The following is a 26,196-nucleotide window of genomic DNA, read 5'->3' as shown; positions in this document are numbered from 1 at the left end:
ACGGTCTCTTAACACGGACCTCCTGTTTAAAGTCCTGTGTTTGTTGGACCTTCCCACCATCAGTGGTCTTTCTCTTTGATTATTCTACGTCACTAACTCTTACCGTAACATTTCTACGTGGATGCGTTTACATCGCAGTCAGTACAGAATACATGGCAAACACAAGACAAAATCAATGAAGGCGTATTTATTACACACTAAACGGCTTCCACATTATTGTGGCATTTATACGCCATTTTGTGTGAACGGGCTGGGGAAACTGTGTGAATGACGTTTAAATGCACACTAATATTCCACTATTAATATAGTATTATTCTATTTGTTGCAAGAATTCGCAATACGAGACAAATCTGAATTAATTACATGGGTGCAATTGATGCCGCTAGGCGCAGCAAGAAGCCATGCTTAAATTGCGCTTCTCTATATTCTTTTATTTCCTTATTGTAAAATACTTTGTGCTGGGAGACGTGAATCCAATCAGATGCCATTTTGACATGTACAGTGGCTCTGAGTGTTCAAACAACCCTCTTTTGCCTTTTGAAAAACGCAGATAATCAGCCTGTTCCAAAAACTTGAATGACGGACGAAAGTTTTGTGAGTCGGTGCACAAACGTGGTGGACACAACGTGAGGTTGTTTTAAAACGTGCGACAATTTCGGACGGAAAAATCCTGACCAAGCCGGAGTCGAGTTAATTCAATCTCGGCAACCGGGCTGCCAAACCAGTCAATGGAAAATGCGCCTAGTTTGTATTTATTTTTTTGCAACTTTTTTAAAAGTTCTGTTAAAACTAATTTGACAATAGAAAGGAAACGCGGCTAGTGAGAAGGAGGAGATATGTCTAATGAGTATTAACACTTGCAGCTGTTATTATGACTGTAGCAGAACCAGAGTTTAGAGAGTCCAGATCAGACTGAGTCACTCTCCTTCTTCTTGTGGATGATTTTAACTTCGTTAATGAGTCCTTAAAGCCACGTGCTCCTCCTTCAAAACAAAACATCAGCAGCAGCCATTTTGCTGGCATGCAGAGTGACTAATGCCTGTGGTATCGTTCAGATGAACGTTGGTTGCTCTGAGTGGTCGGGTTCAGCTTCATCTCTCTGCAGAAAACATCCACAACTGAGCTCTCCCAGGCACAGTAAACACATAATTTCACCCTAATATCTTTAACCTCAACCAACCGGACATGTTGGACAACGTACGCCTTCATCAGCGGGTCGGATTGGTTAAAAACAACCACAGCGAGAGACTCATGAGCGGACATATAAGACTCATTATTTTCAGATTGACACAAACAGACTGTGTCTCTTGTTTTAACAGGAGCAGATCTGGTGTTCAGCAGCATGTTTTGGTCCCAGGAATCAGAAAACGGCAGTGATTAGCCAGAGGACGCTGTGATCAGAGCCGGCTCCTCTGACGGTGGCAGCTGATACGAAGAGCTGCCGATGATGCTGCAGATCTGCTTTGAGATGTTTGGTGCTGCATTCAGGGCCTTATAGCTGCCATTAAAGACACAGAGGTCGTGACCTTATCATCAAATCTCTTTTGTCGCCTTGAAATGTGTCTGGAAATGATAGAAGTAGTCAAACCAGGCTTTAAAAACAATCCTTATCCATCTATAAAAACGTGGCTACGACCCTGTCTGCTATTGTATTTCTATTATTTGTATTTTTGTAGAAAATAATGAAAATAATGAGTCTTATAATATGCCTTAATTTTACTTATGCCCAGACACTATACTATAGATATTCATTATAGGTATCAATAATATATCTGATTTCTCTTATTCTCATAATTGTGGTCATTCTGGCTCATTGGTCATGCTAACTTAACTTGTACATAAATCATGTCAAATGTTTATCTACAAACCCAAACAGAAGTAGGCTAGGCTAATTAGCCCCCTGGATTAGCCATGGTTTCTAACTTGTTTATTAGAACCATGTTTATCCAAAACAGAGTACACAGAGGAGGCTAAATCAAATTATAGAATCATGCGAGCAGCAAATAGCTAGCTTGGTTAGCCGTTTAATTGTCCTATAAGTAGGCTACGGCCCTATTGCAGTTACAGCTAATCCAAGAGGCTAATTTGTGTGTACTCATTTGGACTCAGAGGGGTCTAAATAGGTAGTATGCTAGCTGGCTAACCTAACAGCTAGCTCCGTTAGCCAACAAATTGACCCATAGGCTAAGTACATCTTTATGTAGTTATAGCTACTATCGCTAATCTAGGGGGCTAATTTGTGTGTTTACCTTTGTTTAGACTCAGACGAGTGTAAAATAGGCAGATTATGGGATTGGCTAACAAACAGCTAGCTTGGTCTACTTGCCCCTTAAGTAGGCTACAACTCTATGTGGTTACTACAGCTAATCCAAGAGGTTAATTTCTTTGTACGTTCATTTGGACTCAGAGGGGTTTAAAGTGTGCTAGTTGGCTAACCTAACAGCTAGCTCCGTTAGCCAACATCTTGACCCATAGGCTAAGTAGATCTTCATGTAGTTAGCCCCCTGGATTAGCTATAGTAGCTAATTTGTGTTTGTTTTTGTTTTTGTTGAAATTGGCTAATTAACAGCTAGCTTGGTTAGCCGTCTAGTTGCCCCATAAGCACAACCCTATGCAGATAGCTAGCCTACTATAGCATATCCTGAGTGCAAATTTCTGTGTTTACTTTCATTTGGACTCGGAGGGGTTTAAAGTGTGCTAGTTGGCTAATCTAACGGCTAGCTCTGTTAGCTAACAAATTGACCCAAAGGCTAAGTAGCTATTTAGGCTATGTAGTTGGCTACTATACAGCTAATCCAGGAGGCTAATTCTGTGTAGTCATTTTCATTAGGACTCAGAGGGGGTTAAGTAGGTAGTTTGCTAGTTGGCAAACCTAACAGCTAGCTCTGTTAGCCAACAAATTGACCCATAGGCTAAGCAGAACTTTATGTAGTTAGCTACTATAGCTAATCACAAGTGATAATTTCTGTGTTTAATTTCATTTGAACAGATCCCATACAGCTACTCCAAAAGGCTAATCTGTAGGCTATTTATTTTTATTTGGATTTAGAGATAAGCGTTTCAATAGGTTCTTATGCATATGACTCAAAATGACCACAATTTTGAGAATAACACCCATATTGAAAAATACTGGAATGTCCCAATAGTACATGCAGATGTACGACAAAAAAATTCTCTTGAATTTCCATGCAAACTAAGCGTATTTTAACTCCTCTATCTTGCTCATTGTGCACTGCAGCCATGTGTCATCAACCAGGACAAAGTTTACGTGGCCCCAGAATAAGGAATATATTCATATCTTTATCGAAACGTATTAGTCTATAACCCTCTTCGTTTCCAGGTGTGCAGAGAGTGGTGCATCTTTATGGCAGGAGAAGAGAAGCTGCACATAGTAAGCTCTTTGTTGTCTAACGGGAGGCACTTCAGTCAATTCTATAATGAGACGGGGTTCAAGGCACTAGAAACTAATTTTAGATATATCTATGAAATTTGTTAAATATTACTGCGTTCCTTCTTCAAACTGTTAAGAAGTGGGTCACAAATCACATAAAAATGATCCCATGCTCTCCGTCGTCGAAGCTTTAAATAAATGAAAAAGGAGGATGTTATTTCTGAAGTGTCATTTTTTTAAAGAGATCATCAGATATTTGTCTCTTCTGATATTTTTTTTTCCTTGTTTTTGTTTTTTTAAGCAGATTTGTCCCCTCCGGCAGTTAGCTCCGTCATGCACCGTATCCTGTCGTTAGCGTGACAATAATGAGGATCATCATCATCATCATCATCATCCCCATCTCCTGAGGTCCCTCCACAACTGCAAGCAATTTAATACTGTAGTCATGCATTGAGTATACATAGCTATACCATAGCTAATTAGGCCATAATGCTTTAGTATTTTTGACATGCCATGATCTTCGAAAAAGTAGTGTTCCTGTTCCCTTAATGCTTTTAACATTCAACACGTAAATGCTCCAAAATAAATTAAATCATAATAAATAGCCAGTGCACTTTTGGTGAAAACAAATGAGAGAAAAATATTCCAGGAGGAGAATGATGAAGGTCAAAGAAGAAGAAATCAAAATGAGGTAACGTCTTGTGCATGCCAATATAAGAGAGAAGAGAGTCTCCACATGCTTTTATATAAAGGAGTGTTGCATGGCGTCATACAGGGAACCTCCAGCCGACCTGTAGCAGCAGCAGATAATCCTCCACAAGGCTCGGCACACTTCCTGTTTGTTTCTGATATAAGGTGCCTGGAAAACATCCATCAACATCTGGCGTTGGGTTTTCCAAAATGTCCCTGGATGTGCCGCGGAAACAACACGCCTCAACTTCAACTGTAATCCACAAAAAAAATGTGTCGTCCTCGGGCGCATTCCTCAAATCTCAGTTGGGCTTTGTTGTTGTTTTTTTAGTTGAGTCTATTACACAAAGCCTGGTAGGTGTGGGGGAGATGTTTTGATAAATTCTTGTGTTAATTGTGCCCTCATGCGCTCCAATTTAGTCATTTTGAATGTCTATATTTAACTCTCAAACCTTTCTGCCTTTTATTAAACTAACTTCTCTATTTTCTTATTTTTATTTTCAGTTTTAGTTTAATCCTGTGGTTGAAAGGTGCAACACAAATAAACTTGAGGGAATTTGATTCCCTCAAATTTACTAAATCTTGCTATCAAGTGACTTTGGCCCTGTATACATGTATACAGATACAGTATTTTAAAAAATGGATATTTTCCTCCACGTTTTGGCCTCTCGTCCACACAAAAACTAAGTTTTGAGTCACAAAAACGATATTTTTTTAAATGCCTTCGAAGGCAACAAAATCCGTCAAATACCGCCGCTTGGTCAGAGCCCCTCGGTATTGGAGGCTGACGCATGCGGTACCCCTCTAGCGTTACTTTTGGACGGACCGGGGACGGCGTGTCAAGATATGGTGGTTACATGTACAGTGTCCTTTCAAAATAAACTTCTGTTTTTACAGGAAGTTAGGTTTAAGCAACCACTTAGGTAGGGTTAGGAAACGGTCGTGCTTGACAGTGGACCGACGATACCAACGAGTCACGTGGCTAAAGACTGTCAACGTGACAAAACAAGTCAACGTTACTTTTAGTTTCACACGGGAAACGAACACCATCCACCTCCCCTCCCGCCCGCCTGCTCTTAGTGGACTTTCACGCTATTAATACTACGTCAGTTGTTCCGACTGTGGAATGACGCCATGGGTGGGTTTACACTGGAGTTAGTTGAAAGCCTGGTTCGTCACAAACTGTCACTAAAGGGCGCCTCCGTGCGTTGGTTTCAGAAGCCGAGGGGCACTGACCAATCGGCAAGTGAGAACAGGTTGTCTAAGGTGCAGATTTTTAAAAACTCCAGTGCAGATGTGTAAAACGAAGCCCATTGTTGCTTTCTGTAATGAGCGTTTCGCCAGAAACAATAACAAAGATAGCGGACAACCGGTTTTGTTAGCATTGCTCGGACTAACTACTACTTTACATTTTAACTTAATATTGCTGCACCGCTTCCCGGACAAACGGATGGCGTCTGCTGTGCACAACGTTATTTGGTCCACCTCAGCACCTGTGGTTTAAAGTCCGCCAAAAACAACTCTTTTGGATCCGGCCCGGCCGGAGTGGAAGGAAAACTTTCGCAAGTCCAGGGGATCGTATTGTTGACGTAGACTTTATCGCCACCTAATACCCAGCTTGGAGACGTTTCTGAGCTTGAGTGTGGATGGAGATATTTTGTAAAACGAAGGTTGTGTGGATAGAAATCCTTTTTAAACAGAGGGGAAGATATCCATTTTTAAAAATATCTGTATTAGGGCTGTCAAAGTTAACGCGTTAACGCAAATTTGTTTGCCATGTTATGTTATGATTTGAGCATTTTTCTTGTTGCTAAATGCAGTACCTGTGAGGGTTTCTGGACAATATCTGTCATTGTTTTGTGTTGTTAATTGATTTACAATAATACATATATACATACATTTTCATAAAGCAGCATATTTGTCCACTCACATGTTGATAAGAGTATTTAATGCTTGACAAATCTCCCTTTGAGGTAAATTTTGAACAAAAAAAATGTGCAGTTAATTTGCAATTAATCGCGATTAACTATTTCAATTGATTGACAGCACTAATCTGTATACATGTGGACAGGGCCTTAATTAGCCCCCCCCTTCTTCTCTCTTGTGCATCCATGAAAATCTCCAGAACAACATTGTTTTCATCTGAATTCATCTAAAACACGCTGTATTTCTATAAATCACATTTAAGAGACGTCAAAGACATCAGAAAGTTGTGCTTTAACAGCCTAAATCTGTAGTATACCTATACATCTTGGTTAAAAAGTCAATATCCTACTGCACTTTTATAAAAATTGAGAATTTGCGAGTGATATATTTTAAAAAGAAGCACGGAGGAGCAATGGAGACTATAATATCCTGACTTTTGTCTTGTGTTTGGGGCAAACTCCAGAAACACGAGTTCCTACATTTCCCATAGTGCAACTTGATAATAACTCCCATAATGTCTCTCTTCCTGTCTGGTAATGTTTGGAATGATTATAATCAAAGCAGCAGGGGTCGAGATATCTTCACTGCCTCGTAAACACCCACATCTTTCAAACTACAAATTCCTAAAATGAGAGAATAATTTATCAAAAATGTCCCCCGACACCTGCTGATCTTTGAGCCAAACAAGTCTGTCGTTGTGATTTCAAGAAATAACTGAGCCTCTTCCTTTTAATAAACGTACCACGTGTGCCTTGATCTTTTCAAGTCTTCACACACGTTTGAATGGATCAATGCAAAAGAAGAATAAAATGCACCAATGGAGATAAAGCATCGAGATATTTCTACACTATGTACAGCGGTGCGCCAGTCGCCGCCTCAGACGTCGGTGAGCAGCTTCCCCTTGTTCACACAGTTCTGGCTGGGCGCCGTGCAGTTGGCAGTCCTAAGGTTGGCTTCCCTAAAGTTATCGATGCTGTTGTTCATGTCCTCGTCTATCTCCATGTACTCCGACTTGCTGACCACCGAGGAGCTGCGGCGACTCGAGTTGGTGTCCGACGCCAAGTTCTGGTTGCTGACGTTGAGCAGCTGGGCCTGCTCCTCGCCCTCCGTCTCCCGGTGGTAGAAGTAGTTGAAGTTGGAGACGATGACGGGAACCGGGAGTGCGATGGTTAGCACTCCGGCGATGGCGCACAGCGAACCGACGATCTTCCCTCCGATGGTCACGGGGTACATATCCCCGTAGCCGACAGTCGTCATGGACACCACGGCCCACCAGAAAGCATCCGGGATGCTGGTAAAGAACGACTCCTTCTCCTCGGCCTCGGCGAAGTAGACGGCGCTTGAGAACAGAATCACACCGATGAAGAGGAAGAAGATGAGCAAGCCCAGCTCCCGCATGCTCGCCTTTAGAGTTTGCCCCAAAATCTGGAGGCCCTTGGAGTGCCGGGACAGTTTAAAGATCCTGAACACCCTCACCAGGCGGATTACCCTGAGAATCGCCAGAGACGTGGCCTGTTCGCCTCCTCCCTTCCCCTCAACGGCGTCTGGGTCCTCCGCCAGCTCCGTTCCCAGTGTGATGAAGTATGGGATTATAGCCACAATGTCTATAGAGTTCATCATGTTTTTAAAGAATGCCGGCTTGCTGGGACACGCGAAAAACCGGACTATCAACTCAAAAGAAAACCAGATGATGCAGAGCGTCTCCACCACGAAGAAAGGGTCGGTGAGGACGTTTGGTTTGTAATACACGGTGATGTTCCCCACCACGCGCATCCGCTGTCTGGGATCCTCCTTCAGCTCCGGTAACGTCTCCAAACAAAATATGACTATTGAAATAAGAATAACCATAACTGAGACGATGGCGATCCCCCGGGCAGGCCCCGAGCTCTCTGGGTGCTCGAAGAGGAGCCAGATCTGCCGCTGGAACTCCTTCTCCGGTAGGGGTCGCTCCTCTTCGCGGATAAATCCCTCGTCCTCGCGAAACTTCTCCATGGCCTCCGCACCCAGTTCGTAAAACTTTATCTCCTCCGAGAACATATCCAGCGGCACATTCACCGGCCTTCTTAACCGTCCCCCGGATTGGTAATAATACAAGATGGCGTCGAAACTCGGGCGATTCCGGTCAAAGAAATACTCGTTTCGTAAAGGGTCAAAGTAGCGCATCCTCTTCTTGGGGTTCCCGAGGAGCGTCTCCGGGAACTGGGCGAGCGTCTTCAGCTGGGTCTCGAAGCGCAGCCCCGAGATGTTGATGACCACCCGCTCGCAGCAGTCGTGGTCGTCGTGGTCGTCGTCGGGCGGGTAGAGGTCCTGCGGGTGTCCCGGCAAGGTGGAGGTCTCGTCCATGTTCTCGGTGGACACCACGGTCATCCTTCCTGGCGGGCGGAAGACGGGAAGAGGAAGCGGCGTGAAGGTGAAGGACAGCAGGTCGAAGAAGAGAAGCCTCTTAGTGAGGCCGCGAGCTGGGCAGAGCTTCCCTCGCCATCACCATCATCGTCTCCGAGCTGAACATCTTTCTCTCCGTCGTCACCTGCAAGAAGGCGAAACAAACCAGTCTCACAGCGCTCCCTTCACATCCTGTTTCTATCTGCAACAGAGAACAACAGCAGTACGGTTCAGTGCTGCATTTGCTGTATTTTTACCGCATACATCAGTATTCAAGTTTGCTGCGCTTCCTCTCTGCGCACATCAGGACCTGCAGCCTCCTCTCACACACACCGTCCACTCACATTCACACATTCACATCTAGACAAATCCTCTAAATGTCAAAATATGCTTTTTGATTATGATCATAAAAATGTACCTGTGTGCCCAGCAGGAATATGGAGAGCAGGGGATGTCCTCACCTTGCACACCTTTCCCCCAACTTGGCTTTAATACTGATATCGTTTTACAGTATGTCTGAAAAATTAATAGACTATGTTGTCTTGGTCAACATCCGTATCCTCTTAGTGTAGGTTTTCAGCGTCGATCCGAGCCCGCAGCAGCAGCAGGAGGAAGAGGAGGAGGAGGAGGAGGAGGAGGCTTCAGACGGCTTTGAACCGCAGCTCAGCAGCAAAAACACATTTATTAAAATCATGCTGGAAATAAAAGGAGGAAAATCAGATCAATAAGCTTCCAGATGGGGAGGACTGGGAGGACTGGGAGGAACTGCAGCATCAGCACAAAGCTCCGCAGTAAAAAGGAACAGAAAAACAAAAAAGACGAGGAGGGTTTTTGGAGGGGAAACCGGTTTGAGATCCCGCACTAACGGCGCACCAGACCGAGGACGCGTCTCCGGTTATTTGGAAGCATATTGCAGGATTTCATGGAGAGAGGAGGAAGGAGAAGTGAGTGAAGGAGGGAGGGAGGGAGGGAGGGGTTAGGAGAGAGGGAGTGAGTGAGGGGAGTGAGAAAGAGGAGAGGAGGGGGGGTTTCGACGCAATGCAGACAGACTGTAAAACACAGTTGGCTCTACAGTATCTGCAAAACCAGATCCGGTACCGAGCAGACCAGAGCAGCACGACCCACAGTATTCAAATGAGCTCCTTAGAAATAAAAGCAGAGGACGCTGCAGACATTACAACATCTACTGCATCATGTTATGGAACCAGTATGTTCCTTTATAGATATAGCTGTGCTGCTGGTTTTATTCACAGTTTGAGGTCTGACTGGAGGAATGTGCAGCAGGAAGAAACCTTTTTCACATAACTGGCCGCTTAGCAGTTTGCGACAGTCGGGCCTGAATGTTGGGTGTAAATATGCCGGTGTTGCCATGGTAACAGGGAGAAACCAGCATTTTCTATAAATTATTTATTTTTTATTTCTAATTATTTATTTATTTTGGCTCTGCGTGACAAGACAGTCTAAAAACTCAGTGTCATCTAATGGGTTTGAGGTATGGAAGCCTATTAATGCCAGATAAATAAATAAAATGACATGTAAGGAAAACTAGATATGGTAAATCAAAATGATAAGAATAAAAAGAATATAAATTAAATCATACGAAATTGAGTCGAAATTATATTAAACTCAAAGATTGAAATCACTAAATTTAAAGTAAATATATTTACTAATGCAAAGCCTTTAAAATACTAAGTGAAAATGACAAGTAAATCAAATAATTCAGATTTAATACCTGTGTGTATATATAATATATAAAGTAAAATTTATGAAATACCAAGTCAACACTATAAGATACAAAAAGAGTCAAACTGTGAGATAATAAATGGAAATTATGAGATAATAACTCAAGATTTTGAATCAAAGTATGAAATGTGCTCAAGTTATGTAAAAAGTAAAAAGTGATGATTTAGTACTCAAAAATAATCAATACAAAATAAATAATAATAATAAATAAATAATAATAAAAAAATCCAAATTATGAGATTCATAATGTTGACCTGAGTCAAAAATTAGCATTTAGTTCTTGAAAACAACACATTGTGTCAAAATGTTGAGACTGTATCTCTAAATTCTGAGATACTAAGACAAAAGTATGAAATATACGGAGTCAAAACTGTGATACTTAATCAAAATTATGACATGGTATCTCATAATTTTGTCTTTGCGTGAGTATTTATATTTTTATCATCGCTAACTTTTCATCCACTTCTTCTTTTCTCAACAGAAAGGATCTTCCATAGTTTAACACAAATTTACTGACAGCAATTTGATGTATTTTGACCCTGATTTGACTTAACTGACTACTTGTTTGCTGCATTTGTGTTTTTTTTATTTTGCATAATTTTTTTTCCCAGACGTTTGCAGGTCATATTTAATGATATGATGATATGATATTTACTGACTTTCAGTCCAAAATGGTGGAAGTGTAGCTCTGCTGCTGGACGCTGATGTTGCAATGGAACGAACGATTGACTTCTTGGAAACATACGTTCTTTGGTAGGGGCTTAAAAACAGCATAAAAACATACATGAAAGACTCACATAAAATGACATTAAAACACAAACAATTCCATGATTGTTCATGACTGATTTGAAGCTCAGTGTTAAAGAGAAGCTGCCTCTGAAGTCGACCTTCATTAAGCATTAATCTGATCGCTGAGATAACGAATGAAGGATTTATAGTTTGGCATAAATTATTAAAAACTCAAACCTGGATCCTGGATCTGCTTCGAGGCTTAATTTGACTTTATCTCCTTCTGAGCCTGATTCACCGAAGCCTGGAGGTTATCTCACCTCTACTAGTGGGAAGGTCAGAGGAGTGGGTCGACACAGAGAGATCTTTACTTCTCTGTGTGGTGGATTTATAATAATTCAGTCAGACCTGAGATATGGAAACACTTGTGTGTTTAATACGCTTCGTTGAAGGATTCTGCAGAAGCTTGAATTTGCATTTCCTCCATTATTATGCATCAGAACAGTTTTTATTATTATCTTTTAAAGGAGAATGCTGGTCTTTATTTTCATTATTATGAACCAATCCCATGTTTAGACCCAAACCAACAACGTGTTAGTCCGTCTCTCTTTACTGACTTCCTGTTTCTCAGCTCTGAGCTCGTTGGTTCCTACTGAAGACGTACATCTTTAATAATCTTCATACATTTAAAAGATCCGTTTTATTTGTTTTTGACCCGATTGTGTGACATTCAGCACCACGGACAGCTCCAAACAGCACTAAACCTTCTTCTTCTTCTTTACTTTATTTTATGGTTCTTTTATCACAACAGGGATCCATTATATAGTCTACACATACGACACTGTTTTATACAGTTTGTCCAGCAGATTGGAATCTGTTGGAGGCAGCGGGGAGTCAAAGCCCAGCAGATGGACCCAGCAGTGGACCTCCAGCTGGAACCAGAACAACTGGAACTGGTCCCAGTTAACACTGAACGGAGGGAACATCCAGAACACAGACAGGGTCACATAAACAACCTTATTTACGGAAAGTCATAGTTTTTCACTGCTGTCATTAAATATGATTTAATGTCATAATAAACTACATGTGGAATATATTTCATCTGGTTACTCCAATCAAAAATAGCACAATTGTTAAAGGACCAGTGTGTGACATTGCATGGGATCTATTTTCAGAAATGTAATATAATATTAATAACTATATTTTCATTAGTGTATAATCAGCTGAAACTAAGAATGTTTTTATCTTAGAATGAGTCCTTTATATCTACATAGGGAACGCATCCTTTTCATGTGGCTCTGCCATGTTTCTACGGTAGCCGCTTTTCGCTTCGTCGAGCAAAGCCCGACTTTGGCGAGGGCAGCTTTAAACATGAGCTCAAACTGCGCTGTGCCGCGACCCTCTTATCCGCCGGGAATCAACATTAGGTGTAGCTCTATTGCCGTCCGGTGGAAACAGTAGGGATTATACGCACTGTATATAGCGCCAGAATTATGGTAAGGATGATCTCTGAGCGAGGCCAACGGCGTCAGCGCGGTTTTACACTTTACGTTACCTCAGTCTTGTAAAAGGAGGAGTGAGTGGAGGGGTACTCAGTTGGTTGCAATCTGCAACCACACCACTAGATGTCAACAAATCCTACACACTGCACCTTTAAGATTTATTTTTGTTGTGCTTTTCAAAATAAAAGTGCTTTGCAATAAAAAGCATGTAGCGCAGGAGCAACACAATTTTGAAAATTGGAATAAAATCAACAAAAAAAGCAAAATACAGTATGTTATAACATTGAGAGCAACTTAAAGGTCCCATATTATGCTTATTTTTATGTTCATAGTTATTTATAATATTATAAATAAAAGTATTTCTGTTTTTACTAGAACATATTTACATGCTTTAATGTTTAAGAAACCCTTTATATCCCCTACTGTCTGCTTGAATATACCTGTATTTACCCTTGGCCTGAAACGCTCCGTTTTAGCACATTTCAATGGAATTACAATGGAATTGCGTTGCTAGACAACAGCTTGGGTCGGTGTTTACTTCCTGTGTGCTGATATCATTCACATACACTGCATCCGTAAATAAACTGGGACCCATTTAGAATGTTTACATTTAAAACTGTGAAATTGTCTAAATATTGTATATTTGTGACATCACAAAATTACAGAAATCCTGACGGCTTGTTTCTAAGGCATGGTTTCTGAATACGGGCTGTGTGTATTTCTCCGTATTTTGAGCGTTTTGATAGTTTACCAGAATTTATATAGCACTTAAACCTGCTTTATAAAATAAAAGACATGAAAATGTCTCTTTTTACAATATGGGACCTTTAAAACCAGAGTCAAATTCTTTCTATGTGTGGACATATTTGGCCAATAAAACAGATTCTTATTCAGAATATCAGTTTAAAAAGATACAATAAAATAAAAGTGGTTCTCCAGGTATTTGGAAGTGAAAGGATGGACAGTGTTTCCTGGTATGTGACTGAACTACAGTGATAGTTTGTCGCTGTAACTGTCCAACAGCTGCTCCGACCAAACGTGGCTGCACGTCGTGGTGAATTCCTGAAAACTAAATTTAGTCCCTCTGAATGATGAACACATGGTTCCAGTTCATTTATGACCTCCTGTGGTTTCAACATCTGGATTTATAGTACACAACAGGACACACTGTAAACTGACACAAGTTCAGCCCCTCAGGTCTGAATTAAACACCGAATAAAAGAAACTAATGTCTTTGTATTCGGTCATGTGTGTGAAGCCAATCTGCACACATGCACAAAGACTGACGATGAGCCTCGATCCATATGTTGTCGTGACCTTTGACCCGGGAGATTTAATGGGCGGGATTATAATCCAGTTGGACTGTAGTTATGGAGCTAATCTGGTTCAGTGTGCAGATGTGATGCTTCTCTTTTATACAAGATGTCAGGAACTCTCCATTGATTTAACATGAAGGTCAGTTTACTGGTATAACCCCGGTGATGTCATAGTGATGTCATCGAGGTTATCTCGGTGTGGGCTTGGAGACAAATTTATAACACAACATTTTAGTAACAAAGTTGGTCTGTGATGGTTTTAAAGACCAGACAGAAAGGGTCTAATGAAAAGATGCTAGTGATCTGCATTATGGGAAATGTAGGATCCAGTGTTTCATCAGTTTGAGGGACTAAAAGTCAGGACATCTCGGCCTATTTTTTCTTTTTTTAAACTGTCCCCAAATTTAGATTTCATACAGTTCTATTTTGGACCTACATGGACACATTTTGCTTTGGGCTGTTAAACACAACATTCTGTTATCTTTGACTTCTCTTAAATATCTGTTATCTCAACATCTTGTTGCTTAAGTACCCCTTTTAAGTGTCAGATTTAGATTAGATTGTTATTTCCGATTTTTATATTTGCCCTCTTTCCTACTTTGTATTGCATTAGTTCTATCATATCTTATCTTTACTCACAATTAGTCCAAGCTGTACATTTTTTTTATTTTACAACGAATGCCACGTATCCTCCTTAACGGTTGATGTCCTCATGGAAACAGTCATTTAATTTTCTGACCACTTAAGGGAAGCGGAAAAAAGCTTTTATACACATTAACCCCAATTTGAGCCCAACGTATTTGGTATTTTGGAGACATTTGGGGACTAAAATTTAAAATGTTGTTGGATGGGTTTCAAAAATGGTCAGATACACCAAACCGGTCTCACGGGAAGGCGTATTAATACCACGACATTCCACGTGTCATGGCATTTTAGCGTTTTTACGTGTCATTTGCACGTCACGCAAACATCCGCAGTTTCCTTTAGGCAAGAAAACCACTTAGTTAGGGTAAGAGGAAAACGTCATGGTTGGACTTAAAATAAGTAAGTAAACTAAGTAAAACATTTACAGAAAACTATGGAAACATGTCACAAATGTCAACAAAAACAAGTGACAATTATAACGTGGCAAACATCACTGATAACCAGTCAACAACAATGGTCTCGAACACCGGTCTCCTGGTTAAAAGTATGGCGTTTTTTGGACCCATCCACCCGTCACTAACTCTTACCGTAGCATTTACTGTATATGTGGATGTGTTCACATTGCAGTCAGTACAGGTTTCATGGTGTTCAAAAGACACGCGGAAATCTAGGAACCCTAACCCTAACCCTAACCCATAATGTGGTTATTGAAACTGTCTGGTAAACCAATCATAGACAGATTTATAGTACATTATCCTTTAAAAAACAAAGGAAACTAGAAGAGTTCTCAGGGAGTGCAGACCTCCGTTACGGCCGTTTCCATCAGTAAAAACCAAGATGGTGACAGACAAAATGATGAACTCGAAGCCTCAAAGCCATAGTCCACAAACCAAGATGGCGACAGCCAGAAACAACAACAAAAACGACAAAAACAACGGTTCGAAAAAAATATATTGACATGCAAATTAATCACACAAACCCTTCCCCAGTATGTAATGGCCTTTAGAGAGTTATAATATATTTGCCAAATCAAACCAAACCTTTATTGTTATTTTCTGGTGTTTTCATAATGTGGTTGTTGAAACTGTCTGGTAAACAAATCAGAGACAGATTTATACTATATAATCCTTTAAAAAACAAAGGAAACTAGAGGGGCACGTGAAGAGCTCAGACATCCGCCAAGGCTGTTTCCATCAGTAAAATTATTCAGATCCACACCAAAATGTAATGGGTTTGTCCTTGGTCCATGCTACACCCTTCCCCCAAGTTTCATGAAAATCAGGCCGGTAGTTTTCCTATAATCATGCTGAAAAACAGACAAACCAAAACCAAAAACTAGACCTCCTTGGCGGAGGTAACAAATCCTTCACAGTGGGGGGTAAATACCTCTTTTAGGTGGAAACCAAAGGTCAAAGTCAACGGTGAGCAGACTAAAAACACGACTTCAGACTGAGGAGGGGTTAATACAGCTGGACGACACATGGTCACGTACTTTGTTGTGAATGGAAGCATGGAAACGTGAGGAGAACACGCCGTGGACGGAGCTGGAACAGTCACATAGCTGACACAGTGCTGAACACACATATTCACACATTGACACGAGAGCGCAGATGCTCCGCGGATGACTTCATCCCGTTGGCGTTCTCTGCAACACGGCGCTGTGTTTTTATCTGGTGTTAGATGATACCGGCAGGCTGCTGCGGTACAAAGGAGACTCTGCTGCTGCTGCTATAACCGGCCGAGAGTCCGATTACAGCGCTGAAACTGAAGCCTGAAGACAGAGCAGCGCCTGAAATCCCTTCTCAAAGCAAGTGGAAAGTTTAATGTGCACTTGAACTTTTGAGGGCGTTCGTCCTCCATCTGCTGCCCACCAAATCAGCAGCTGATGTTAGCCGTCGCTAAGCTCCTGTAGGCCCCCAGTTTCCTCTACTGGGGAGTAGTGATTGGTCAGGATGGGACCGGATTAGTTTCCTTAATTCACTCGCCAAACGCCAGAGTTTTATAAGCAGCCCTGTTAGTGGACCACTGACAGACCGAGACCGTGTTACCATCCCACAGATCTGCTACTGTTTATGAGGATAGATAACTTTAGTATTTGGAGGCCAATAAACATCATGAATATAGTTATCACAACCCACTTATTCCAATTCAGGGTATCCCCGGGACAACTAGGGGAAACCAAAATGTTGACGACCCAAAAGCCAAGATGGTGACGGCCAATAAACAAAATGCCATGGCCAAAGAACAAGATGGCGACAGCTAAAAACCAAGATGGTGACGGCCAAAAAGCAAGATGACAACGGCCAAAAACCAAGATGGCAACGGCCAAAAATAAAGATGAGCGATGGCCAAAAACCAAGATGGCGACGGGCAGAAACCAGAGCTTGCACAGCCACGTCCTGTAAGACCACGGCCATCCGGGGGAAATAGCACGTTTTTAGGGTGTCCCACACTAAGGTACAGCTCCACAGAGCTGCTAGCATGGCTGTAGACTCTCAGGACTGTTATTATGTTGGGAAAAGTCAATGAGTTCCCGGCAATGACCTCCCATATTTCTATAATCCTGGTTAAGAGTTTAGTTAGATTGATGCACATTTCCAGGCCCTAGACCAAAGTCCTGCTACACTTTTGTGTACTCTGTTCTTCATGCAACACCAGCAGAAAGGAAGAGGAGGAGGAGGAGGAAGAGGAAGAGGGATGCCTCAGCTTCATGCAGGACCCTAGCTGCATCCCCCCGTGGCATCACACAGTCCTGTTATCTCCCTCTTCCTGCTCGTGCCCGAATCAGGGGCAACATCCTCATTAAGCTTTCCTCTAGTTTTCCACGGGGCTCTCCATCCATCCTCCTCCCTCTCTCTCCATCCTCCCCCCTCTCTCCTCTACTCTTTCTCCATCCTCCCCCCCTCTCTCCTCTACTCTCTCTCCATCCTCCCCCCTCTCTCGCCTCTACTCTCTCTCCAGCCACCATCTCGCCCTACATCCCTCTTATCTCCTCACGCTCAGCTCAGTACCTTGCTGTGAAAACCTCACGAGACGGAGAGAGAGAGAGAGAGAGAGAGAGAGGAAGGGAGGGAGGAAGGGAGGATGGTGAAGATGGAGGAACATTTAACCAGATGAAATCCTCATTTAATCAGAACAAAACGCTAAAGCAAACAAGGTCTGTGAAGTTATATCTGTAATGATAATTCATAGAAGCTCCTTTTATTCAGTTTTGTGGATCTCACTGTTTGCTGTGAGAACTAGACGTTCTCCAAAGGTTTTAGGAAATCTTATGTCGGCCTCGGAAAAGCAATGAATTGTAATTTGAAAAAAAATTTAAAAAATATGTTTTTAAGTCTAAACCACAAAACAGTTGTTGGTTGGTTAGTTTTCTGTTATGATAGAAACCTGCAGAGCCTCAAACGTTCCAAAACTTAATATTTTTCAACCCAGTCATCGTATAAACGTTGACACATTTCTGAACCAAAAATACGCTTCGTATCAGCCTTGTATCACGCTTGTAGAAATGCACAATGGGAGTGGACAAATATGCTGCTTTATGTAAATGTGTAAATGTATATATATATATATATATATATATATATATATATTATTGGAAATCAATTAACAACACAAAACAATGACAGATATTGTCCAGAAACCCTCACAGATACTGCATTTAGCATGATACATATGCTCAAATCATAACATGGCAAACTCCAGCCCAACAGGCAACAACAGTTTGACTTGCCCCAAACTGCATGTGATTATCCTAAAGTGGGCATATCTGTAAAGGGGAGACTCGTGGGTACCCATAAAACCCATTTGTATTCTCATATCTGGAGGTCAGAGGTCAAGGGACCCCTTTGAAAATGGACATGACAGTTTTTCCTCGCCAAAATTTAGCGCTGGTTCGGAAGGTTATTTAACCTCCTTCGCGACAAGCTAGTATGACATGTATGGTACCGTTGGATTCATCGGGTTTTCTAATTGCATATGATACCAGTATCTTCACAAACTGAGCCGCTACAACCTAAATATCACAAGTTGCGTTAATGCATTAAAGAAGTTAGTAGCTTGTAACAACATAACAACGTAGCGTAACAACCAACGTAGCGTAACAACGTAGCGTAACAACGTAGCGTAACAACGTAGCGTAACAACGTAGCGTAACAACGTAGCCTAACAACGTAGCCTAACAACGTAGCAACAACGTAGCAACAACGTAGCAACAACGTAGCGCAACAACGTAGCATGTAGCGTAACAACGTAGCGTAACAACGTAGCGTAACAACGTAAGTAGCGTAAATATATAACAACCACCCATAGCAAAATTTAGTATGTAATGTTCCACAATAAGCGTAGCGTCTACTTCTGGTTTCACACTAGGACACCAACAGCGGTCTCCTGGGTTAAAGTTTGACCCTCTTCTACTCATTATTATACCATGTAACATTCAATAACGCTGACTCCATATACTACGTCACTTGCTCTGACCGATTGCAATGACATTCGACGTATCTGTAGTTTTCAGAAACGTACATTGCCGACATTTTTACAATGCCAACAAGTGTAATTTTGATTTGGTGCTATGTTGCAACAGTATTTGTAACCCTCACTTCCATCTTAATCTCTACCATCTGCCTTGTATGACGTGAACATGTTAGCATGCTAACATGCTAACATAAATGATTTGATGTAATTCTTTAATTTGTAAATTAAACCAAAACAAACTTGTACATTTTCCTGTGAAAACGACTACTTTTAGACCACGTGCAGATTTAATGAAGACATTTAATTTCTAATATTAAACTTTACATGGATTCCCTCTGACCTTTTAACGTGCTGTATTAAATTCATTCATCAAACTGCAGTCAGGTACTGTACATGTTGGAGCAGCTATACAGTAGAAGTGATTTAATGACAGTAGAATTTCTATTTTTATCTCTTATTCATATAAAATATGTTCACACATGGCTGAGTGAGTTGCAGCAGCTGCAGCAGGAGGAATTATGAATGCAGCGACCCCCCCACCTCCCCTCATTCATAAACATGCTTATATAATGCAGCTGCAGATCCCCCCTCGTTCTCCACAGCTATTTATAGGCCCAGTAGCATGCTGGGAGAAGAAGAGCGTGGCCGATTCATGCCGTGCCCTTCAAGACCAACACATGGCCCTCGGGGGCCGCCGGGCCCCCGTCTTCAGGGAGCTATTTATAGAGTCACGTCATGGGAGATCCAGCGAGGGAGGGGGTGGGGGGGGGGTTGGTGAGGGGGGTCGACAGATGGGGGGAAAGGGGAGGATAACGGATACGGAGCGTATAGTGGTGATGATGGTGATAGAGGGGATGTAAAGGGAAATACGGATGTCATAAGGTTCATGTTTAATAGCACAAGAACAGGAAAACATGGAAACATCAAAGTCTGTGATTGAAGTTTTTAGTTTTAAATTTTAAGAAACAAATTGTCAGTTGACTCGGAGAGATATCAAACATTTTGAACTATTCGGCACGCTGTTATTTTAGATGGTTTAGATGACATATAAATAGAGCTGTCCTCGACCAAAGAAATTCTTAGTCGACTAATACATTTTGACGACTAATTGATTAGTTGATTTAATCAACCTGTCTGTGAAACTGAGTTTCTCCACGAAGAATTACACAAAAGTACCACTTTAAATCTGGTGTTTATCAGAGATCGGCTCATAAGTCATTCAGCATGAAAAAAAAATCCATAAAAAAGACGAATTATCTAAAGAAATCTTAGTCGACTAAAACCAAAACGACTCGATTACTCGACTAATCGACTAAGAGGGGGCAGCTCTAGAAATAGAACTCACCACCTCTAGAAATCACAAAATTATTCATCATTTTTTACATCATTTTAACTTTGGAAATCAATTACCACTTTTTGGACTCTCAATGGTCTTTGTTTGCTCGTCCAATCAGGTAGAAAGATTCATGTTGAAATGAGACAAAGTCAGGCTGCTTTATTTCATCAATTCGTAACCGTTAGCTTGCAAGCTAACACAACACATTGGCTGAGGTAAACTATTTGAATAAAAACATTTGCAGAGAAACTGTGTTCAACCCTTTATGTAGCCGATGATTCATGGCAACGTGTCTAAAATATAAAACGGAAGAGGAATGAGATGAAGAACGCCATGAACCAAAGTTGAGTTGCGCCAATAAATATGTCTTTATTAAAGCTCTTTAATTACTCACTCTTAAAGGGAAACATACCACCAATATTACAACGACGCAAAGACAGTTGAAAATCTGCAAAATTTCAGTTCATTTCGCATGTGAATCATAGCGACCCCATGGAAATTTACACTAGTCTACAGTAATCTACGATGCTGACTCTCACTGCTGTGATCTCAACAATATATTGACCTCTGTTTAAAAAGTGCTCAATCAATGAGATTTCAGTGTCAACAAAGAGATTATTCTGCTCTGATCTGCCCCCTTGATAAACCTTTTAATCCTTAAGGTGCACACAAAGTATGCACAGAAGTATGCAAACAATGCGGCTTGCATCGCAGCTGTTGGTCGACCGTACATGCACACAGTGTAAAAACTGACTATATGAGACCTCTTGTTGTATCTTTGCACCTGTAGCATGGCCAGAAAAACGAAAAAACAATAGGAAGCAACTGAAAATCAACGTTAAATTGATGTTTACATTCATATTTTTGCTGGATATTTGCAGACTAAAATAAGTTGAGTACCTTTTTTATTACTGCCTGTTTAATGTAACTGTGTTTCAGGTGTTTCAATATGGCCAATCAGAACAGGAAGTGTATTTTAAGGCCTTGTGCTAAAGCTGTTTTATCATATGACCAGTTTGTTGAACAGAAGCCAGGATGACCGGTGGTCAGTGAGTCCTGAGGGAGCTGTGAGATGTTTGTTAGTCTGGATGAGATAATTTATGATCCATCTCCGGGTTCAGTGTAAATAAAGAAAACATCAGCCGACCACGTCGAAGTCCAAACGGCAGTATCATCATCATAACGCTGACCTGAATGTGACGTGTTGTCAATGAGTGGATCAATAGGAAACACTTGAGACGGCAGCAGAGCGACACGTTGATGCCGGAGGAAAGTTTGATGCTGCGGGTCTGACAGACGATCAGTGTCTCTAAATAACCGCAGAGCCCCCGAGGGAGACGGGCAGGGAGAAGGTACAGCAATACACTACACATGATTTACTTTCTATAAGCATAGTGTTCACTGTAACAGCAAAACAGATTTTCATTCAACTGATTGTCTTCTTCATGCTAAAGGATCAAATTCTCCGACCATCGGCTGAGTTACTGCAGGAAGATCTCCTCCAGCTGCTGAAGAAACTGTGTTCGGTCTGTTAGCAGAGAGTCTGCTGAGAGTAAAAAGCTCTGCTGCAATGAATAAATGATGTGTGTGGTACATGAAGTACAGAGTGGTACAGCAGCAGGATGGACAGAGTCCTCCCCTGTATGTACACAGGATGAATAACAGAGAGGTCAGATGTTAGAGAGACTGCAGAGAGTCCGTCTGAGATGTCTCTCTGTTGGTATATATGAGAGACTAAATATGGAAATAAATAGAAATTAGACAAGAGATCATGAAGCAGAAATCTATAAAAAACCCTCCAGTGGTTTCATCAAGGCGTGATGAATAATTAAAACATCGACATGAAACATCTGACTTTATATACGTTGAATACGTGCAGCGAACGTGAGCACATTAGAGGTTTTTAGTACATGTACAAACTAATCTTTGAGACTGAACTGAACTGCGTGATGCGTTCACTTACTGTTACGCACTGAAGTGCATTTGAACGGTGGTGCGTTCACTTACTGTTACATATTGAGGTACATTTGAACGGTGGTGCGTTCACTTACTGTTACATATTGAGGTACATTTGAACGGTGGTGCGTTCACTTACTGTTACATATTGAGGTACATTTGAACGGTGGTGCGTTCACTTACTGTTACATATTGAGGTACATTTGAACGGTGGTGCGTTCACTTACTGTTACATATTGAGGTACATTTGAACGGTGGTGCGTTCACTTACTGTTACATATTGGAGTGCATTTGAACAGTGGTGCGTTCCATTACTGTTACGTACTGAAAAGCATTTGAACGGTGGTGCGTTCACTTACCGTTGCATCCTGAAATGCATTTGAACGGTGGTGCGTTCACTTGCTGTTACGTATTGAAGTGTATTTCAATAGTGGTGCGTTCACTTAATGTTGCGTACTGAAATGCATTTGAATGGTGGTGCGTTCACTTACTGTTGTGTGTTGATGCGCATTCGATAGTGGTGCGTTCACTTTCTGTTACATATTGAAGTTTATTTTAACGGTGGTGCGTTCACTTACTGTTACGCAATGAAGTGCATTTGCACGGTGGTACGTTCACTCACTATTATGTTGAGTGATGCATTGCACTTGTACTTACTGAATACCAGAAATTCACGAAGGAAAAACAGAAAAGATTAAAGAAACATCTGAAGAATAATATGTCATTTTGTGTTGCATATATATTTTTCTGCTTTATTTTCTTGGTACAGTTTGGAGGGTCCCGACCCCCAGGTTGGGAAACTAAACAATGCCTATATGTACCGTCCCTGTCAAATTAATGAATTAAAAAATAAAAATGAATAAATAAAATGACTGCATTTAAGCAGCTGAAATCACCAGTTTGAGCTCCACAAACCAAACGCAACCTTCAGGGAATCCCTGCATGCAGCATGTCACTACCATGGCTTCACATAGTGTGTGTGTGTGTGTGTGTGTGTGTGTGTGTGTGAGAGAGAGGTCTATTTTTAGAGCACACGTCTTTCTTTGAGGGGATTCTGGAGTCTATTTTAGATGAGGGTCCTGACAGTCGGCACCATTTAACATCCAGATGGGGAGTACGGAGGGTCGGTGATGCTCGTTAAATGAGACGCTGCAGCAGCTCAGCCGTCAGAGCGTCACAGTTTATGTCATTAAGACATTCGCTAATACTGCTAACTGTGTGTGTGTGCACGGACGCTGACATGTACTATACTGTATTATCTCACCTCCCCCCTGTGGCTCTGCTCACTGATGGTACGACCCGAAATATTATAAAAATAAAAAATCATCCCTACACTTTGTGTTAAGAGAGGAATCAACCTTGTTTTGCCCTCCAGCCTGCAGAAAAAAAATCTCATCTGTTTTACTGCTGGAATATTGTTTTACTGCAGACATGTTCCTCTAAAAAAACCTCTATAACATGACAAATGTGAGAATTATAAGCTATATGTGGTGAGGATGAAGGTAACACCTTGGAAATAATTCATTTCCATTCATTAGTTTTTTTTAACAGAGAGTTTTCATCAGTTTACAGCAATTCAGTTGTACATAAAAAATGTGAAATTACTGTAAAATTGTATTAAATTAAAACTATAATAATTTTTCATGCAATTAATTCACACCTGAATACATTTTTAGAACTGTTGTTTTTATCGTGAATTTTTTGGAATGATTTTTCTGAGCTTTCGCACAGCAAAGAAGGACATCAACCAATCACGTTGCGTAGAATGGACATATACAATATGTACTGAAGTGTACGACGACACGGAGGCTCATAGTCCGAAACAAGATGGCAAACTTACAATAAAAGCCTTAGACATATAATATTCGCAGCGAGTATTTCGCATTTTCGTGTCATTTATTCGTTACACCCTCGGTGTTTAAGGCCTTTTCTGGAAAGGAAATTCTTATTTTCTCCAAAAAATTGTACCAATTGTACATTGTTCTTCTTCAATTCAGTATGTTTGTCTGTTTGTTAGTTTTATGGAAAAACTACTGGCCCGATATTCATGAAACTGACCAAGGAAGAATTCATTATATGTTGAAGCGGATACAGGCATTATTTTTTACTTAAGGAAATGCCCTTAGCGGAGGTCTGCGTTCTCCGAGTTTCCTTCTAGTGTTTTTATTTCCCCCAATTTCCTCTTTTCTTTCTAGTCTAAGCATATTCATTTTTTTTTTATTATTTTGTCTTATATGATGTACAGTATTTGTTAGATTTGTTTTTATTTTATTTACCTACTTGTTAGACTTGTTTTGAAGCTAGGCATCCTCATATCATTGTGGATGATAATGTGACCCGAGGTAGGGCTCGTGATCCTGATCCTGAGACCCTCTACATCACTACTGGATTAAAATGTATTCTAAAACAATATATTGACGCTAATATTCAACACTTGGAGGTTTTAATAAACATCTCCTGCACCTTAAGGGACAACACCATCCACTTCCACCTTGATAAACAGGGTTTATAAGTCGTGGTTCAGCGAGCCGCCTTCAGCTCTGATTCATGCAGGTCATGATGAGGACAGTGACGTACCGTTCACACTGATTGCTCCACTCAGACCTTCTGTTTTCCTGCTTCCTGTTACGGTATAGAGGACAAGTGAAACCACGTCGGACCAATCCATTATTAATGTGGTTCAGAGACACAAAGACAAAGTGATCCCGTCTCTCCGCCGCCGGTTCAAGTCAGTCAGTCAGTCAGAGAGACGCTGATCAGATGTTGCTGCAGTCAGAACGTTCTAATAATGAGGAGGACACAAAGTGTTTCTGGGTTTTTATAAATAAAACAGGACTGAAGGAGCCAAAAGAAGAGTTTGGGGAAATAAGCTGGTGGAGAGCTGGATGAGAAGACCGTCACCACTCTCACATCTGTTCATTAGCTCCGTTAGCTTAGCTTAGCATAAAGACTGTAAACAGCTAGCCTTGTTTGATGTGTAGCTCAGTCCATGGTGCTGATCGTACTATTGTCACAATGTTTTAGTGACTTTGTTTTGGTTTTGTGTGAGACTACACGACTTCAGCATATGTAGCCAGGTGGTGAAAATATATAATATTATAATTTAATAAAAAGAAAATAATACATGAATAAATAAGTTGGGGGAAATAAATAAAGGGTGAAATGCAAAGGGAAAATTGTGAATAGATAAATAAATAAATAAATGCATAAATACATAAATAATATACCTACATTTAATAATTAATATAAAATAAATAAATAAAATATATATATAAATAAAAACATACATTTAAAAATTAATGAAAATAAAGACATCAATAAATAAAAGCTAAAATCAGACAGAAGAGTAAATGAATAAGGGAATTAATACAAAGATAAATAAAATAAAGAAGCAAATTAAAACAGAAATATCAACCTATGTAACATTTAATCAATTAAACATTGGCTATATTTTATTTTATATGAATAAATACATACCTTTAATAATAAATATAAAAAAAAAAATTAAAAAAAAATAAGTAGATAAAATAAAAAATAAATAAAAACAAATACATGAATAAATAAAAGGGATAATTAAACAGAAGAGTAAATAAATAAGGGAATTAATAAAAAGATTAATCAAATAAAGAATCTACTTAATTCAGAAATATTAATTTATGTCACATTTTATCAATTAACTAATGGCTACAATTATTTTTAATATTATTTGTGCTACATTTAATGACATATTTATCGAGTAATTTATTGTTTTATTCATATATTTTTATATTTTGGCAGGTTTCGCCTCCATCGACCTAGACCTGCCAGCGTCAGTAAATGAATGGATGGATGGCTTAGAACAATTACGACTGCTGATTCAGCAGTTCACTGTACTAATGATCTAAGTTCAGTCGTGGTTTTTCCATTTGCAGTCTCCTCCCAGAGCAGCTTTCTTTATGTAATGGATCTGTTTCCCTGCAGTTCAGAATCATTCATTTTAAATGAGGTTTAAGACGACTGGAGAAGCATTAAAGCTGCTACCTGCTGGATCTATGATGACTCAAACTACAATCTTCAACTAGACAGGCTGTTCCTGTACACCGTTTGTAGCGATACCATAAAAAGTAA

The 26,196-nt window shown here is 40.5% G+C and overlaps 1 protein-coding gene across 2 annotated transcripts; it reads right to left on the bottom strand.

Annotated features, from left to right (window-relative positions):
- Positions 1–6,015: 6,015 nt before the first annotated feature.
- On the bottom strand, positions 6,016–9,323 carry kcna1b (potassium voltage-gated channel, shaker-related subfamily, member 1b). 2 transcript variants are annotated; one of them, XM_037759842.1, is made up of 2 exons: positions 8,808–9,323; positions 6,016–8,591 (listed from the first exon to the last, which is right to left on the bottom strand). In XM_037759842.1, the coding sequence occupies exon 2, from the start codon at positions 8,372–8,374 to the stop codon at positions 6,884–6,886; it is 1,491 nt and encodes a 496-aa protein (XP_037615770.1). In that variant the 5' UTR covers positions 8,375–8,591; positions 8,808–9,323; the 3' UTR covers positions 6,016–6,883. The 2 variants fall into 2 exon arrangements, with proteins under 2 accessions (XP_037615770.1, XP_037615771.1); XM_037759843.1 differs by having other exon boundaries at positions 6,016–8,534.
- Positions 9,324–26,196: the final 16,873 nt, after the last annotated feature.

This window comes from Sebastes umbrosus, chromosome 23 (genome assembly GCF_015220745.1).
Source record: "Sebastes umbrosus isolate fSebUmb1 chromosome 23, fSebUmb1.pri, whole genome shotgun sequence".
Lineage (NCBI taxonomy): Eukaryota > Metazoa > Chordata > Actinopteri > Perciformes > Sebastidae > Sebastes > Sebastes umbrosus.
This window is presented reverse-complemented; position numbering and strand designations above follow the sequence as displayed.

Bases quoted from the DNA above. Each gene is read 5' to 3' on its own strand.
- kcna1b (XM_037759842.1), bottom strand. From the start codon at position 8,374: ATGACCGTGGTGTCCACCGAGAACATGGACGAGACCTCCACCTTGCCG.